The sequence below is a fragment of the Delphinapterus leucas genome, chromosome 11, assembly GCF_059928025.1.
Source record: "Delphinapterus leucas isolate spDelLeu-1000000601 "Yukka" chromosome 11, BTC_Dleu_Yukka2, whole genome shotgun sequence".
Lineage (NCBI taxonomy): Eukaryota > Metazoa > Chordata > Mammalia > Artiodactyla > Monodontidae > Delphinapterus > Delphinapterus leucas.
The window spans coordinates 28402892-28422147 of record NC_143139.1 but is presented as its reverse complement, the minus strand read 5'-3'; the positions used below and the strand labels follow the sequence as shown (position 1 = coordinate 28422147).

The 19256-nt window shown below is 34.7% G+C and overlaps 1 protein-coding gene across 18 annotated transcripts in view; it reads left to right on the top strand.

Annotated features, from left to right (window-relative positions):
- The window catches only part of CPNE8 (copine 8), a 350243-nt gene that overhangs the window by 154975 nt on the left and 176012 nt on the right, over positions 1 to 19256 (top strand). For all 18 annotated transcript variants that reach the window (XR_016394895.1, XR_016394896.1, XM_022577941.3 and 15 more), the window contains one exon: positions 8931 to 8994. Coding sequence is in view for 16 of the 18 variants with exons in the window: in XM_022577941.3 (XP_022433649.1) it covers positions 8931 to 8994 (64 nt within the window). In the remaining 2 variants the exon portion in view is untranslated. The remainder of the gene's footprint in view (positions 1 to 8930; positions 8995 to 19256) is intronic.

The following is a 19256-nucleotide window of genomic DNA, read 5'->3' as shown; positions in this document are numbered from 1 at the left end:
TTGATTTATAGTCTTTTTTTACTTTTTTTTATACATGCATTTTCAACTGTAAACTTCCCTCTTGATACTGCTTTCACTGCATCCCATATGTTTTGGTATGTTGTGTTTTCATTTTCATTTGTTTCAAGGTATTTTCTAATTTCTCTTGTGACTTTTTCTTTGACCCATTGGTTGTTTAAGAGTGTGCTGTTTAATTTCTACATAATTTGTATATTTTCTAATTTTCCTTCCACTAGTTATTTCTAAGTTTTTTCCAGTGTTATTGGAAAATATACTTTATAGAATTTCAAGCTTCTTAAGTTTGTTAAGATTTGTTTTGTGGTTTAACATGTGGCCTCTCCTGGAGAATGTTCTGTGTACACTTGAGAAGAATGTGTGTTCTGTGGTTGTTGAGTGGACTGTGCTGTAAATGTCTGTTAGGTGCAGTTGGTCTGTAATATTGTTCAAGTCCTCTATTTCTTTATTGATCTTCTGTTTAGTTCTATATTGTGAAAGTAGAGTATTGATGTTTCCTACTATTGTATTGATATATTATCTTTTTTATTACACTGCTGGATTTTTGTTTAATACCATTTTGTTCATATATTTGCATATAAAATAATAAACTAATACCATCCGATTAGTGAGGGAAGTAAGATCCCAGAAGCCGTGTGGCACTCCCTCCCCCGCAAAAAAAAAAAAGTAGACATCACTGAGACGAAAGATGGTCCTTGACTTGTTGGTAGAGTGAGTTTTACAGGTGAAGTCAGAGTGAAATAAAACATCTGTTATGATTTCAGGATCTAAAAGGGTGGCCCTATTGATAAGTGGCAGAAATGATGAAATAAGAGACTTAACAGTGGCTGCATTTTATGATGATTATTGTGTTGTAATTAATGTTTGAAATTATTGTAGGACCTATATAGAGCCACTAGAAAATGGAAGGCTTCATGACTGGAATTCATAATCAGATCAATTTCTATTAATGGAGAGCATAAATTAAGGGCATAGCAGCCTGAGATCAGTTAGGAATAAGAAAACTGCAGTAAGCCAAGCAACAGTGTAAAAATATGAAGTTACTAAAGGCAGTGGAGAAGTGGTAATTGAGAAGTAGTAAGAGATATGTAAAAATATTACAGTTAGGAAAAAACTCAACTGTAACAATCAACAAAAGGCAAAACAAACCAAATCAAAGCAAAACAAACCACCCAGTCTCTCAGAGGCCATTTTTTCTTCATGTGCTCAGTTCTGGAAAGGATTACTCATTTCTAATAATACTCGAATAATATCTTTGTTTGGGAGATGGGTTCTATTATTCTTTCTCTGTGCCACAAAAATAGGAGAATACAATTATAGGAAACTTTTCAAAATTGGTTTGAGGGGTAAATTTCTATTTTGATATAATTTCAATTGTACAGAATATTTACTAGTTTATTACCAGAAACTCTTTTATGCCCTTTACCCAGAACGTTTACTTTCGACAGATGTTAACTTTGTCATATTGCTTTATCACTTTTTTTTTTTTTTTTTTGCGGTACGTGGGCCTCTCACTGTTGTGGCCTCTCCTGTTGTGGAGCAGAGGCTCCAGACGCACAGGCTCAGCGGCCATGGCTCATGGGCCCAGCCGCTCCGCGGCATGTGGGATCTTCCCGGACTGGGGCACGAACCCGTGTCCCCTGCATCGGCAGGCGGACTCTCAACCACTGCGCCACCAGGGAAGCCCTGCTTTATCATTTTTTTTCCCACTTCCCTCCCTCTCATCCACCACTCTCATATTCCAGTTTTATATTTTTTTTCAGAACCATCTGAGAGTAATTTGGAAACATTGTCAGAGACATTGTGCCCCCTTTCCTCTACATACTTGAGTGTGTATTTCTTTTTTAAACATTAATTTTTATTGGAGTATAGTTGATTTACAACATTGTGTTAGTTTCTGCTGTACAGCAAAGTGAATCAATTAAGTGTATATATATATATATATATGTATATATATATATATATACATATATATATATATATCTCCGCTCATTTTTAGATTCTTTTCCCATATACGTTCCCATTACAGAGTATTGAGTAGAGTTCCCTGTGCTATACAGCAGGTTCTTAATAGTTGTGTTATATATACAGTAGTGTGCATATGTATATCCCAATCTACCAATTTATTCCTACCCCCTTTTTCCCCCTTCATAACCATATGCTTTTTTCTACATATTTGACTCTATTTCTGTTTTATAAATAAGTCCATTTGTACCATTTTTTTATATTCCACATATAGGTGATATTATGGTATTTGTCTTTGTCTGACCTACTTCACTCAGTATGACAACCTGTAGGTCCATCCATGGTGCTGCAAATAGCATTATTTCATTCTTTTTTATGGCTAATATTCCACTGTATATATGTACCACACCTTCTTTATCCACTCATCCATTGATGGACATTTAGGTTGCTTCCATGTCTTGGCTATTATAAATAGTCCTGCAGTGAACATTGGGGTGCATGTATCTTTTCAAATTATGGTCTTCTCCAGATATATGCTCAAGGACTGGGATTGTTGGATCATATGGTAGCTCTATTTTTACTTTTTTAAGGAACCTCCATACTGTTCTCCAGAGTGACTCTACCAATTTGCATTCCTACCAACAATGTAAGAGGGTTTCCTTTTCTCCACACCCTCTCTAGCATTTATTGTTTATAGATTTTTTGGTGGTGGCCATTCTAACTGGTGTGAGGTGATACCTAACTGTAATTTTGATTTGCATTTCTCTAATAATTAGTGATGTAGAGCATCTTTTCATGTGCTTTTTGGCCATCTGTATGTCTTCTTTGGAGAAATGTGTAGATCTTCCACCCAATTTTTTTTTTTTTTTTCTGTATGCGGGCCTCTCACTGTTGTGACCTCTCCCGTTGTGGAGCACAGGCTCCGGACGAGCAGACTCAGTGGCCATGGCTCACAGGCCTAGCCGCTCCAAGGCATGTGGGATCTTCCCGGACCGGGGCACAAACCTGTGTCCCCTGCATCGGCAGGCGGACTCTCAACCACTGCACCACCAGGGAAGCCCCTCCACCTAATTTTGATTGGGCTGTTTGTTTATTTGATATTGAGCTGCATGAGCTGTTTGTGTATTTGGAGATTAATCTCTTGTCAGTCACTTCGTTTTCTTTCTTTGATACACCTCTTAGAGCAGCCATCCCCAACCTTTTTGGCACCAGGTGCCGGTTTCCTGGAAGACAGTTTTTCCATGGACAGTGGGGGTGATGGTTCAGGCTCTAATGCAAGCAATGGGGAGTGATGGGTAGGGCAGATGAAGCTTCAGTCTCTCACCCACTACTCTCCCCTTGCTGTGGGGCCCGGTTCCTAACAGGCCACGGGCCAGTACCAGCCCACAGCCTGGGGGTTGGAGACCCCTGTCCTAGAGTAATGAAAATAAAAGTAAACAAATGGGACCTAATTAGACTTTAAAGCTTTTGAACAGCAAAGGAAACCATAAACAAAGTGAGTGTGTATTTCTTAATAAGGGTGTTCTCTTACAGAATCACAATATGATAATCAAAATTAGGAAACTTTACATTGAAGTTATCTAATCCACATTCCATATTCAAATTTCAAAAGTTGTCCCAATTTTTGTAGCTCTATATCCCCAGTCTAAAACTTAATCAAAAATTTTACATTGAATTTAGTTGTCCTAATTTTTAGTCTCTTTTAACCTAGAATAGTTACTCATCTTTTCTTTGTCTTTTTATGCCTTGCCTTGTTTTTAATAAGAACTTTAGATTTACAGAAAAATTGTGAAAATCCTACAGAGAATTTTGTATATCCCTCACCCAGTTTCCTCTAACATTAATATCTTAGGTTAACATGGTATACTTGAAAAAACTAGTATAACAATGTTGATACAACTACTAAACTACAGACTTTACTTGAATTTCACTTGTTTTTCCACTACTGTCATTTTTCTATATCAGAATTCACTTCAGGATACCTCTTTGCATTTAGTCATCCTATCTTCTAGTATCCTCTGTTATGTGACAATTTTTAGGTCCTTCCATGATTTGGATGACTTTGGCCGTTTTGAGAAGTACTAGTCAGATATTTTGTAGAATGTTCTTCAAATTGGGGTTTTTTGATATTTTTCTCATGCTTAGGTTGGTTTTACAGGTTTGGAGGGGAAGACTACAGTGGTGAAATGCCCTTCTTATTACATCATATCAGTGGTACATGATATCAATGTGACTTATCACTGGTGATTGTTAACATTGATCACTGACCAATGTGGTACTTACCAGGTTAAAATTGCTCAACATAATGATGTATCTGTCCTTTTGTTGTATGGTTAGTTCTTTATATATTTTGGAACTACAATGTTAGATGCATATAGTATTGAGATTATTGTATCTTCCTAATTAATTGAACCTTTTATTATTACACAGTAATGACTTCTGGCAGTCTTTTTTAAATTTAAAATTTACATGTTTGCTATTAATGTAGGTACACTGGTTTTCATTAGGGTTAGTTTTTTTTTTTTCCTTTAGTGTATCTTTCCATTCTTTTCTTTTGAATATTCTAAATTCTTAAATTCTAATGTCTGTTGTAAATAGCTATGTATGAATTTTATTTTTTATACAGAATGACAGTCTTTGTTTCTAATCTGTAGCGTTTAGTTCATTAACATGTACTTTTGTAACTGTTGCTCTGGATTTATTTCGATCACTTATTTAGTGCTTCTCATGTGCTTCACACTTTTTTTTCTTTAGTTTCTTTTGAATTGGTTATATTTTTAAAACACCATTTCACAATCTTTCTTTTCTAACCTTTAGATTACAAAGTCCTTAAAAATTGTAGTTTCCTAGGAATTTCTGAATTTACCTAATTTATCAAATTCTATTTACTTTAAAGAATCTTTTACTTTCCTCCTTAAAATCTTTAAGATTTTAACTTAAATTCTCACCCTCCTGATCAATGCTATCATTATTATTTGTATTTTTTATTTTAGTTTATAACATTACTATTATTGATTTTCTTATCAATAATATTCATTAAGATTTTAAGTCAATATTTATTAAGGTTTTTCGTATTTACCACTTCCCTTATTTTTTTCCATTCATCTCATGTTTGATCATTCTCCTTAAGTTTGAAGTCCATCCTTTAGAAATTCCTCAAGAAAATGTGCTTGGCTGTAAATTCACTCAATTCTATTTTGTTTTAAAATACCTGTAGTTCATACTTGTTCTTAAAAGAGATATACTATATAAAATCCTAGAGTGATAGTTACTTTCTTTCAAAATCATTCAAGATATTTTTTCAATTGTCTTATAGCTTCCAATGTTCCTTCTGAGTAGTCAGCTCTTAATTTAACATTCTTATCTTTGTAGGTCATCTGTCTTTTCTCTCTGGCTCCTTTGAAAATATGCCATTTTAGCTCTGGTGTTTTGACATGTCCCTAATATGTGTATAGGTATAAATGTACTTTTATTTATGCTGCTTGAAATTCATTGGACTTTTTGAATCTGGAAATTGATGTTTCTCAACAGTTCTAGCAGTTTCCTGGCCATTCTCTCTTCAAATATTGCATCTCCTCTATTCATTTTTTCTTCTCCTTCTGGACCTCTGCTTAGATGTACATTAAAACTTTTATCTTTTCCCTCCATGTCACTAAACCTCTTTGCAATTTTTCCCATATCAGCCTCTCCATGCTGCATTAGTGATAAATTCTTTATATCCATCTTTCAGTTCACTAATTCTTCTGCTGTGTATAATCTGCTGTTAAATCCATCTACAGTCTCTACATTATTTCTAGAAGTCCTATTTTTTTCTCCATATATTCTTGATTATTTTATAGTTCTTTGCTAGTTCCTCATATTTCCATTCTTCTCTATATATTATGTATATTATGCATACTTACATTGTGTATATTATGCATAATATTTTTAGGGTTCTACATCTGTGTTAGATTCTGCAGCCTGCTTTTTCTGGAGACTTTAAAACATGGTACATTTTTTCTTTAGGGTTTTGAGATATTTTAGAATAAGCTCATACATATTTTTAAACTTTTAATGTGATAGTATTTTGAGATTTAGTTTGAAGGCAAATTCTTCCAGAGAGATTTTGTACTTACCAACTAACTGTGATCACTTGAATTAAGCTGAATTCTTGGTTTGAAGTTTGTAATTGCCTAGGTAGTTAAAATTAAGGCAGCAAGCCTGGTTAAGGTCTGAATTATTAGGATACATTTTTTCTCTTTCATTAATCACCACATTTTAAGGCATGGATTTATTTTGTGGGTCCCTCCAAAGTAAATGTTTATATCTAATTTATGCTACATTCAGGCAATATAGTCATTGTGATCTAAGCTTTATGCTATGAGTTGTTTATTTATTGAATTCTCCACCTTGTGAGTACTCCCTCACATTTTTTTTTTTTGGTCTCTCATCTTTATGCTCTAAGGATCCATAAATTAATACAACCATTATGGAGAACAGTATGGAAGTTCCTTAAACAGCTAAAAATAGAACTACCATATGATCCAGCAATCCCACTACTGGGCATATACCATGAGAAAACCATAATTCAAAGAGGGACATGTACCACAATGTTCGCTGCAGCTCTATTTACAATAGCCAGGACATGGAACCAACCTAAACGTACATTGACAGATGAATGGATAAGGAAGATGTGGCACATATATGCAATGGAATATTACTCAGCCATAAAAAGAAACAAAACTGAGTTATTTGTAGTGAGGTGGATGGACCTGGAGTCTGTCATACAGAGTGAAGTCAGAAAGAGAAAAACAAGTACCGTATGCTAACACACATATATATAGAATCTAAAAAACAAACCAAAAAAATGGTACTGATGAACCTAGTGGCAGGGCAGGAATAAAGATGTAGACATAGAGAAAGAACTTGGGAACACAGTAGGTGGAGGGGGAAGCTGCAGTGAAGTGAGAGTAGCATTGACATATATACACTACTGAATGTAAAATGGTTAGCTAGTGGGAAGCAGCAGCATAGCACAGGGAGATCAGCTTGGTGCTTTGCAATGACCTAGAGATGTGGGATAGGGATGGTGGGAGGGCGGCTCAAGTGGGAGGGGTTATGAGGATATATGTATCCATATGGCTGATTCACTTTGTTGTACAACAGAAACTAACGCAGTATTGTGAAGCAATTATACTCCAATAAAAACCTATTAAAAAAAAAAGCCCAAGATTAAACTCTCCAGGGTTTACCTCTGTTTGTCTTTCTGGCTTTCCATCTTCAGTTTCTAATTGGTTCTTACTTTTCTTGCCAGGTTATTGGAGCATTTATAAATACGTTTTGCAAATTTTATTCAGTATTTTAAATTATTTTCAGGTAGATGCTCAGTCAGGGTGTTTTAGCTTGCTGTAATGCTGAGAGTGTAAATCTTGTGATTCACAAATAGAAAAAAAGAAGAAAAAAGTACAGCTGGATTAGAAAAATTAACTGATTACTGACAATGGAGGGATGCTAAAAATGATGTATGTATTTTCTTCAAATGACAGTTATTATCTGCATTGCCACCTGCAGTTGGTGCATATGCAAGTTCTCCCAACACAACCGGTACTGGAGAGCGTCATCTCTTTCAATGACTGATAACTTAAGACATGTAAAATTGCACCCCATTGTTATTTCAGTAAGAATCTTCTTTTTTATTGTGACCAGTCTACTAAATGCTTATCCACTTATTAAATTTTGTCTTGCATTAAAAAAAAGATGTGTTTAATATTCTATGAAAAAACATGCAAAGATAAATTAATTGATCTCTTAGTCATAAAGACCTGGAGAAAATGTCACATACAAACTGGCATAGATTATTGGAGTTGAATCATATTCTTAAGGACAAAAACACTTGTTTGGCTCTAATTCCACAATTTGTAGTTCCTAGGAAAAACAGAAGAGTCTGAGCTATGATTAGTGATAGGACAAAAGAAGCATGAAGTATACCTTTAGAGCATTAGGATTACTCTTTGGAAGCTTCTCTTGGACTTGTCTCTGTATTCCCTCAGGGAAAGCAGGAAACCATACACATACCTTGCATTATCCTAGTGCACTTTGCTCTTGGTGTCAGCTGGAAGCTATATGAGCATAAATATTGCATAGACGTTTAGAAAGAAAATTGGGTGGAAGTTTTGCTTTGCTTAATTTTGCTTACATATTATATGTTTTCCTAATATATTGAGTGCCTGTTATGTATAGATATTTAAATCTGTCGGTTTACAAGAGGTTTATAACATGAATTTTGCTCTTATAGAGCTTATAATCAACTTGGGGAAAGAAGGGTAAAAAATATGTGCTTGTAACAATTTAGTAATAATTAAATGCTAAACCTGTGGTACTGACTTTAATGTCAATAGGAGCACAGAAAAGGCCAAATTTTGTGTAAGGTTGACTGGGATAAGTGTTCCTGGAACAAGTAAAACTTCCTCTGGGGATGTAGAAAGTTTGGGGCAGAATAGGGAAGAGTTTAACACACTATGGTATGCCAAGTTGTGGGAATTGGCACAGAGCAAAAATAAGCCCAAATAAATAACCATGTTGAAGGAAGAAAGAAATATTGAAAACCAAGATTAGGAATATGTTTTAATCACATAATAGAAATCTTAGAAGTCATGGGAGAATATTTTATATTATAGATACTACATTATATTATATTAATTATATATGATAGACAGTGTGAAGCTATTGAAGATTCTTGGGCAAAGGACTGACATGTTGAAAGTGCTCAAAGTTTAGCTTTATCAATAAATGTGGATCTATAGGATAAACTCAAATTCGAAACTAGGAATATATTTTGTTAGAGCCCACCCATTAGTAGTATGCTTTTTGTTTGGTTATATAAAAATAAAATATGTATTTAATATTCATTTATATTATATACTATTAATATAAAATATCATTGTATTTAAGTATGCTTTTTGTTGTTTTAGAGGAATTCCAGGGAAGAAATGTGGTACAATCATCCTTACAGCAGAGGAATTAAACTGTTGCAGAGTAAGTAAATATTTCTTTGAATGAAAAAGTATTTCCAATACTTCTTTGAAATGATAATTCTCAAACTATACTTAAATGATTTTTCTTGAGTAGTTTTAGCAAAAGATAATTAAAACTACATTATATAATTCTAAATTCATAAAATATCATTTTAGATACTTAGTACTTTAACCAGAGAGACTACATTCTATAGTCCAAATAGGATAATCAGTTATTTTAACAGTCTTTTTAATGAATAGAAATTATTAAAATAAAACCTAATGGTAGTATCATTTGGGGGGGCATTAATTTAAGGAATTGTCGATTGTGTCAACCAATTCAGTTCTTGCAAAAATTTGAAGATTTTATGTGTGATCTTGAAGGAATATTTCTAGTCACTTGACTGTAACCATTTTGTGTAACATACTTGTTTTTCTGTATTTCTAATTGAATAAATTCAATATTCATATATGGTCTCATGTTTTCTTAGCTTGGGAAGCTCACATTTGTAGAAATAACCAGCTACCACTCCAGCTAAGAGTATAGTGACATAGAGTGCATATTCATTAATCTTAGAAAACTGCTATTTTTAGTTATGATTTGGTGATCTAATCATCTTTCATACTTCTCGTCTCTGAATTTGTATATGTATATGGTAATCTGTGTTTGTATAATGAGGGAGGAAAGAGAAAAAGAAGTTCAAGGTCAGTAAGATGCATGTTCTTTATTGTGACATTAACATGCTATTCTGTCAAAATCTTGATATTAAGATTATTTTGTATACATATGCTAATGAAGAAATTATTATGAGTTCTAATTCAAAATAGAACCAAGATATCAAGGTCATAGATTGAGTGTTGCCAGGCTGCATCTTAAACATCTTCTGCTTTCAATTCTGTTGTTTTGCCTGGAGGAACAAGAAAATTATAAAGCTTCCATGCAAATGAAGTAGAATATGTTACTTAGTGATCCAGAGGCATTTTCACTATTCTTTATACTAATAAAGTTTTAAAAACATCTGGAATTATCTTTTAATATTACTTATTAATAGTATTAATATTATTTACATATTTCTCACACTTAGAAATTATATATCTAATATTTTTAAATTGTTTAGAATCTTGATCTAACTTCACTTATGTATCCTACGTTCTGATTCTTAGCTACAGACACTGATAATCAACATCATTAAAATAATCATTGAAATAATATTATTATGCTAGTATAGTAGAAGAGACAAGTGTGTTCAAAGCAATGATCATAGTTAACTTCAGACAATGCCTTTTAAATGTGCATTTTATGGTACTTTAAAAATATCATGCATTATCACTTAGAATTTGGAATGAAGTAATTTTATTTCAATTTGACATTATACAAATTGACACTTATTTTCTTGAAAACACATTACCATTTGTTAGCTTGAGCATAAACTTTGGAATCAGGACACCTAAATTTCAGTATTATCTCTTTCACTATTCAGCTGAGTGAAATTTTTTGGAGCTTTAATTTCTGCATTTGTCAACAGCTAAAAGTTTTTATACAGGCATACCTCATTTTATTGTGCTTCACATATATTGCATGTTTTACAAATTGAAGGCCTGTGGCAGCCCTCTGGTGAAGAAGCCTATCAGCACCATTTTTCCAACAGCATTGCTCACTTCTAGTCTCTGTGTCACATTTTGCTAATTTTTGTACACTATCAAATTTTTTCATTATTATTACATTTGTTATGGTGATCTGTGATCAGTGATCTTTCATGTTACTATTGCAATTGTGTTTGGGCACCACAAAATTAATAAATGTGTGTGTGCTGACTGTTGCACCAACTAGCCATTCCCCTGTCTCTTTCCCTCTGCTCAGACATCCTTATCCTCTGAAATGCAGCAATATAGAAATTAGGCCAATTAATATCTCTATAATGGCCTCTAAGCATTTAAGTGAAAGGAATATTCACACATCTCTCACTTTAAATCAAAAGCTAGAAACGATTAAGCTTACTGAGAAAGGCATGTCGAAAGCCAAGCTGAGATAGGCTGAAAGCAAGGCCTCTTGGGCCAAACAGTTAGTCAAGGTTGTGAAGGCAAAGGAAAAGTTCTTGAAGAAAATTTCACATTCTACTCCAGTGGACACACATATGATAAGAAAGCAAAACATCCTTATTGCTGATATGGAGAAAGTTGTAATGGTCAGGATAGAAGATCAAACCCGCCACAACATTCCCTTAAGCCAAAGCCTAATCCAGAGGAGGGCCCTAGCTCTCTTAAATCCTATGAAGGCTAAGAGAGGTGAGGAAGCTGCAGAAGAAATGTTCAAAGCTAGCAGAGGTTGGTTCATGAGGTTTAAGGAAAGAAACTCTGTCCATAACATAAAAGTAGTACAGGTGAATCTGCAGGTGCTTATATATAGAGAAGTTGCAGCAAGTTATCCAGATGTGCCAACTAAGATAATTAGTGAAGGTCACTGCACTAAATAACAGGTTTTCAATGTACATGAAATAGCCTTATATTGGAAGGAGACACAATCTAGGACTTTCATGGCTAGAGAGGAGAAATCAGAGCCTTGCTTCAAAGTTTCAAAGGGCAGGCAGACTCTCTTTGCTTGCAGCTAGTGACTTTAAGGTGAAGCCAATGTTTATTTACCATTTAGAAAATCCTTGGGCCGCTGAGAATTATGTTAAATTTGCTCTGCCTGTGCTGTATAAATGGAACAAAGCCTGGATTATATCACATGTTTACAGCATGGTTTACTGAATATTTTAAGCCCACTGGTGAGACCTACTGCTCAGAGAAAAATGATTCCTTTCAAAATATTACTACAAAGCTACAGTAAACAAGACTGTATGGTACTGGCACAGTAACAGAAATATAGATCAATGGTACAGGATAGAAAGCCCAGAGATAAGCCCACGCACATATGGTCACCTAATTTATGACAAAGGAGGCAAGAACATACAATGGAGAAAAGACAGCCTCTTTAATAAGCAGTGCTGGGAAAAGTGGACAGCTACATGTAAAAGAATGAAATTAGAACACTACCTAACAGCATACACAAAAATAAACTCGAAATGGATTAAAGACCTAAATGTAAGACCGGACACTATAAAACACTTAGAGGAAAATCACTCTTTGACATAAACCACAGAGAGATCTTTTTTGACCCACCTCCTAGAGTAATGAAAATAAAAACAAAAACAAATGGGACCTAATTAAACTTAAAAGCTTTTGCACAGAAAAGGAAACCATAAACAAGACGAAAAGGCAACCCTCAGAGTGGGAGAAAATATTTACAAACAAAGCAACAGACAAAGGATTAATCTCCAAAATATACAAACAGCTCGTGGAGCTCAATATCAAAAAAACAAACAACCCAATTAAAAATTAGGCGGAAGACCTAAATAGACATTTCACCAAAGAAGACATACAGATGGCCAAGAGGAACATGAAAAGATGCTCATCACTGATTATTATTAGGGAAATGCAAATCAAAACTACAATGAGGTATTACACTGGTCAGAATGGCCATCATCAAAAAATCTAGAAGTAATAAATGCTGGAGAGGGTGTGGAGAAAAGGGAACCCTCCTGCACTGTTGGTGAGAATGTAAATTGATACAGCCACTATGAAGAACAGTATGGAGGTTCCTTAGAAAACTACAAATAGAACTACCATATGACCCAGCAATCCCACTACTGGGCATATACCCTGAGAAAACCATAATTCAAATAGAGACATCTACCCCAGTGTTCACTGCAGCACTATTTACAATAGCCAGGACATGGAAACAACCTAAATGTCCAACAACAGATGAATGGGTAAAGAAGATGCAGCACATATATACAATGGAATATTACTCAGCCATAAAAAGGAATTAAATCAGGTCATTTGTAGAGACATAGATGGACCTAGAGTCTGTCATACAGAGTGGAGTAAGCCAGAAAAAAACCCCAAATATCATATATTAACACATATATGTGGAATCTAGAAAAATGGTACAGCTGAACCTATTTGCAGGGCAGGAACAGAGACATAGACGTAGAGAACAGACATGTGGACATGGGGGGAAGGGGAGGATGGGACCAATTGGGAGACTAGGATTGACATATATGCACTACCATGTGTAAAGTAGATAGCTAGAGAGAACATGCTGTAAAGCACAGGAAGCTCAGCTCAGTGCTCTGTGACGACCTAGATGGGTGGGATGGGGGTGGGGCATGGGAGGGAGGTCCAAGAATGACAGGATATAGGTATACATATAGTTGATTCACTTTATTGTACAGCAGAAACTAACACAACATTGCAAAGCAATTATACTCCAATACAAAAATAAGTTAAAAACACAAAACAAAACAAAAACATTATTGCTCATTGACAATGCACCTGGTCACACAAGAGCTCTGATGGAGATGTACAAGATTGATGTTGCTTTCATGCTTGCTAACACAACACTCATTCTTCAACCTGAGGCTCAAGGAGTAAATTCGACTTTCAAGTCTTGTTATTTAAGAAATAATACATTTCCTAAAGCCACAGCTGCCACAGATAGTGATTTCTCTGATGTATCTGGGCAACGTCAATTGAAAACCTTCTGGAAAGGATTCACCATTCTAGATGACGTTAAGAACATTCGTGGGGAGAAGCCCAAATATCGACATTAACAGGAGTTTGGAAGAAGTTGATTCCAACCCTCACAGATGGATGACTTTGAGGGGTTTAAGACTCCAGTGGAGGAAGTAACTGCTGATGTTGTGGAAATGGCAATAGAATTAGAAGAGTAAGTGGAGCCTGAAGATGTGACTGAATTGCTGCAATCTCATGATAAGACTTAAACGGATGACAGGTTGCATCTTATGGATGAGTAATGAAAGTGGTTTCTTGAGATGGAATCTACTGGTGAAGATGTTGTGAAGATTGTTGAAAGGACAACAAAGGATTTAGAGTATTACATAAGCTTAGTTGACAAAGCCACAGCAGGGTTTGAGTGGGTCGACTCTGATTTTGAAAGAAGTTCTAACTATGGGTTAAATGCTATCAAACAGCATTGCATGCTACAGAGAAATCAATCCTGAAAGGACAAAGCAATTGATGGGGCAAATTTCATTGTCTTATTTTAAGAAATCGCTACAGCCACCCCAACCTTCAACAACCACCACCCTGATCAGTCAGCAGCCATCAACATCGAGGCAAGACTCTCCACCAACAAAAAGATTGTGACTCACTGAAGGCTCAAATGATAGTTAGCATTTTTAGCAGTTGAGTATTTTTAAATTAAGGTATGTACATTGCTTTCTTAGACATAATGCTATGCACACTTAATAGACAACAGTATTATCTCCTCTAGATGGTTACTTTGCAGAATTAAAAATGGGCCATATTTGAGAAATGACTAAATTATAAATTTATACAAATGTGTATTTTCAGTGTGGTAATCTTAATTATCTCAACCACAGTTTATTTCAAATGCAAGTTTTGTGATATATCTTGTCAAATTCTAGAGTAAGAATTAAAGTAATTTTGAAGTCATATTGGAAATGTTTCTTCACTCAGTATTTTTAAGGTAGCTTGAAATTGTCCGCAAAGAATATTTTTCATTCTGATTGATTGATTCAAAAATATTCACAAAATGTATAACGTGCTAGTCCCTGGAAAGGAAGCTTGGAATACAATGGCAAGAAAAACCAACAACAAGCAGCCCTTGTCCTTTTCTCTAAAAAACATATAGTTTGTGGAAAAGACGGGCATTAATCAGATGACTGTATAGGTAAATATTTCAAGATGTGTTCTAAGTGATAAATATGAGAGAGTACCATGGAGAATCATAATTTATATTGGGTGGAGGTAACTCCGGGACTCTTTGAGAAAATCCCATTTTAGCTTAGACCCAAGTAATGGTTTGTCAGCCAAAGGGTAAGATTTCCAACAGAGCACACAGCTTGTATAGGGCCCAAAGAGGGAAAGAGTGTGCCTGGTGTGTGTTAGTTAGCAAGGGGATGGGAGTGGGGGAATGATTGAGCTAAAACTTTGCCAGATAACGGTGGAAAAGGCTGCTCAGAGTTTGTTTGGTGTTGGGCTTTTGTAGACAATGTTAAAGATTCTGTGTTTATCCTAAATGCAAGGGAAAGCCTTGAGTAATTTTAAGTTATGAACAAAATTAATTTCTTTGATGTTTTAAGTCCATTACTCTCTCTGCTGAATGGAGAATCGATTGGATAGGTCCAAGAAGGTGGATCTATGGATTGGATAGGTGGAAGAGGGAGAAAGGAATAAATGCCAATGTGCGTGTCCAGGTGAGAGAAGAGGTTGGCTTGGACTAAGATGGTGCCTGTGTAGCTGGATTGAAGATTTGAGAAATTTTTTAGGGATAGAATTATGCAGCTTGATGATTGATTGGATAAAAGGTCAGGAAAGGGAAGAGTCAAGGACAACTTCCTTGAGCACTTTGGGTGGATGATGAGTCACTTATTGAGTTGGGAAAAATTACTGGAGAAACAAGTTTGATTTGAACTTGTTAGAAATGCCTCTGAACATTTAAGTGGATTTCTTCAATAGGAAGTTTGTTGCACTGGTGTGGAGTATTAAAGAAAGGTCTTAAAATTCTCTCAGGGTGGCATTAAGCATAAGAGTTAAAAAAAAACAAAAAAAAAACCAAATGTAATGATGCTTGTATATTTCTAGAAGTAGTAAATGCTTGTTTTTTCCCCAGAAATTAGACTTGTTTTGTGTTTGATAGAGGTGGAATCTCTCCTAAGTTATTAACCTGAGTAATTACAAAAAACATTTTCCCCAAGTTTATATCACTTGGTTCATTGAAAGAAATTTTTTCTCTTGAGTCAGTTATTCATTTTGCAAGCCTTATGAAATATAATTTGAAAAACTACAATTTGGTGTTACATTTACCAGTGATCATATGAAAATTCATGTTTAAATAATATTTAGTCTCTTTGAAGTTTTAGTCAGCATTTATTTGAAATACACACATTTCAGGATTCTACTATGTATTTTAAGTACATCAGAATGTTTTATGGTAATTTGTGTTTTGTTTTAGGTGCTTTGGAAAAATGTCTTAAAGGAGTGATTTATTTCTGAGGCAAGAACAATAAAAAAAATTTGCACTTAAAAAAAAAAGAACAATGTCTTTGCCCCATGTTCTTGGAAAACCACATTCTCCTAAGGGCATTTTAATATATGTGAAGATGCTTAATAAGTATTTCTGAACTCTGGAAAATGAAGTGGTGAATTAACATTTTCACTAAGTAATATTTAAAACACTGACTTCTTGATTTAATGTGAATTACTTTGAACCTCCACCTGCTTCAAAAATTGTTAACATCTCCTTTCAGTTAAAAAAATGAAACAAATCTAAAATACTGATTTTAATTTTTAAATTACTATATAATTTATACTCTTTAAATATTGCTTATCCTCATTGAATAATGTTTAACTTCCTTGATTTATGATACCTCATCTTGTTTACCTTTAAGGTAAATCATGTAGGTTATGAGTGCTTCAGTCTATAAATTGATAAAAATGATTGGTTTGACAAAATAATTAATATATAAATAAGTGATTTAAATTACAGGTGAAAATGAAAGTGATTTACTTTACTTCAAGCAATATATAATATGTTATTTTGAAATGTAGTTATTTAGAAATTGTGGTACACTTTTATGTAATTAAGAAGGAACCTTTATTTCCCTTTAGATAGCAAACTGTATTGCCAGTCTGGATCTGTCTTTTGCTTCATCTAATCATCTAATGAATCTCAACATCTAATACATGGTAGATACATAGTAAATGCTTAGTAAATATTTCCTTAGGAAACTAAAAAAACTTTCTAAAACTATGCACCTGAATAACTGAAGATACAAATAAACATCTTGTATTAAAATATTGGGTACATAGAATTAACCAGTTTAATAGTACTTTTCTGGGGCAGGAAATGTTGAACGGTTTTAACAAGTAATGATTCTGTGACTAGAACAAAAACTTCCAGGAGTCAATTTTTTAGTCTTATAGTACTTTAAAAACAATTTTATGTTGTCTGGAATTCTCCCACATTTGGCCATTTGTATTAAAATGGAAAAATTTGTTTTCTTGTCAAGGCTTGCTTGTGATCTGCAGTTTCTAGTTATTTTTCACCTGTTATTATTTTTAACATCTTTATTGGAGTATAATTGCTTTACAATGGTGTGTTAGTTTCTGCTTTATAACAAAGTGAATCAGTTATACATATACATATATTCCCATATCGCTTCCCTCTTGCGTCTCCCTCCCTCCCGCCCTCCCTATCCCACCTCTCTAGGTGGTCACAAAGCACCGAGCTGATCTCCCTGTGCCATGCGGCTGCTTCCCACTAGCTATCTATTTTACATTTGGTAGTATATATATGTCCATGCCACTTTCTTACTTTGTCACAGCTTACCCTTCCCTCTCCCCATATCCTCAAGTACATTCTCTAGTAGGTCTGTGTCTTTATTCCCATCTTACCCCTAGGATCTTCATGAACTTTTTTTTCCCCCTTAGATTCCATATGTATCTGTTAGCAGATATATATCTCTTCCTGACTTACTTCACTCTGTATGAGACTCTAGGTCCATCCAACTCACGACAATTCAATTCCGTTTCTTTTTATGGTGGAGTAATATTCCATTGTATATATGGGCCACATCTTCTTGATCCATTCATCCGATGAAGGACACTTAGGTTGCTTCCATGTCCTGGCTATTGTAAACAGAGCTGCAATGAACATTTTAGTACATGACTCTTTTCGAATTATGGTTTTCTCAGGGTATATGCCCAGTACTGAGATTACTGGGTCGTATGGTAGTTCTATTTGTAGTTTTTTAAGGAACCTTCATACTGTTTTCCATAGTGGCTGTATAAATTTACATTCCCACCACCAGTGCAAGAGTGTTCCCTTTTCTCCACACCCTCTCCAGCATTTATTGTTTCTAGATTTTTGATGATGGCCATTCTGACTGGTGTGAGATGATATCTCATTGTAGTTTTGATTTGCATTTCTCTAATGATTAATGATGTTGAGCATTCTTTCATGTGTTTGTTGGCACTCTGTATATTCTCCTTGGAGAAATGTCTATTTAGGTCTTCTGCCCATTTTTGGATTGGGTTGCTTTTTTGTTATTGAGCTGCTTGTAAAGTTTGGATATTAGTCCTTTTGTCAGTTGCTTCATTTGCAAATATTTTCTCCCATTCTGAGGGTTGTCTTTTGGTCTTGTTTATGGTTTCCTTTGCTATGCAAAATCTTTTAAGTTTCATTAGGTCCCATTTGTTTGTTTTTATTTCCATTTCTCTAGGAGGTGGGTAAAAAAGGATCTTACTGTGATTTGTGTCATAGAGTGTTCTGCCTATGTTTTCCACTAAGAGTTTGATAGTGTCTGGCCTTACATTATGTCTTTATCCATTTTTGAGCTTATGTTTGTGTATGGTGTTAGGGAGTGTTCTAATCTCATACTTTTACATATACCTGTCCAGTTTTCCCAGCACCACTTATTGAAGAGGCTGTCTTTTCTCCACTGTATATTCTTGCCTCCTTTATCAAAGATAAGGTGACCATATGTGCGTGGGTTAATCTCTGGGCTTTCTACCCTGTTCCATTGATCTATCTTTCTGTTTTTGTGCCAGTACCATACTGTCTTGATTAGTGTAGCTTTGTAGTATAGTCTGAAGTCAGGGAGCCTGATTCCTCCAGCTCCGTTTTTCATTCTCAAGATTGCTTTGGCTATTCGGGGTCTTTTGTGTTCCATACAAATTGTGAAATTTTTTGTTCTAGTTCTGTGAAAAATGCCAGTGGTAGTTTGGTAGGGATTGCATTGAATCTGTAGATTGTTTTGGGTAGTAGAGTCATTTTCACAATGTTGATTCTTCCAATCCAAGAACATGGTATATCTCTCCATCTATTTGTATCATCTTTAATTTCTTTCATCAGTGTCTTATAATTTTCTGCATACAGGTCTATTGTCTCCTTAGGTAGGTTTATTCCTAGATATTTTACTCTTTTTGTTGCAGTGGTAAATGGGAGTGATATCTTAATTTCACTTTCAGATTTTTCATCATTAGTGTTTAGGAATGCCAGAGATTTCTGTGCATTAATTTTGTATCCTGCTACTTTAACAAATTCATTGATTAGCTCGAGTAGTTTTCTGGTAGCATCATTGGGATTCTCTATGTATAGTATCATGTCATCTGCAAACAGTGTCAGCTTTACTTTTACTTTTCCGATTTGGATTCCTTTTATTTCTTTTTCTTCTCTGATTGCTGTGGCTGAAA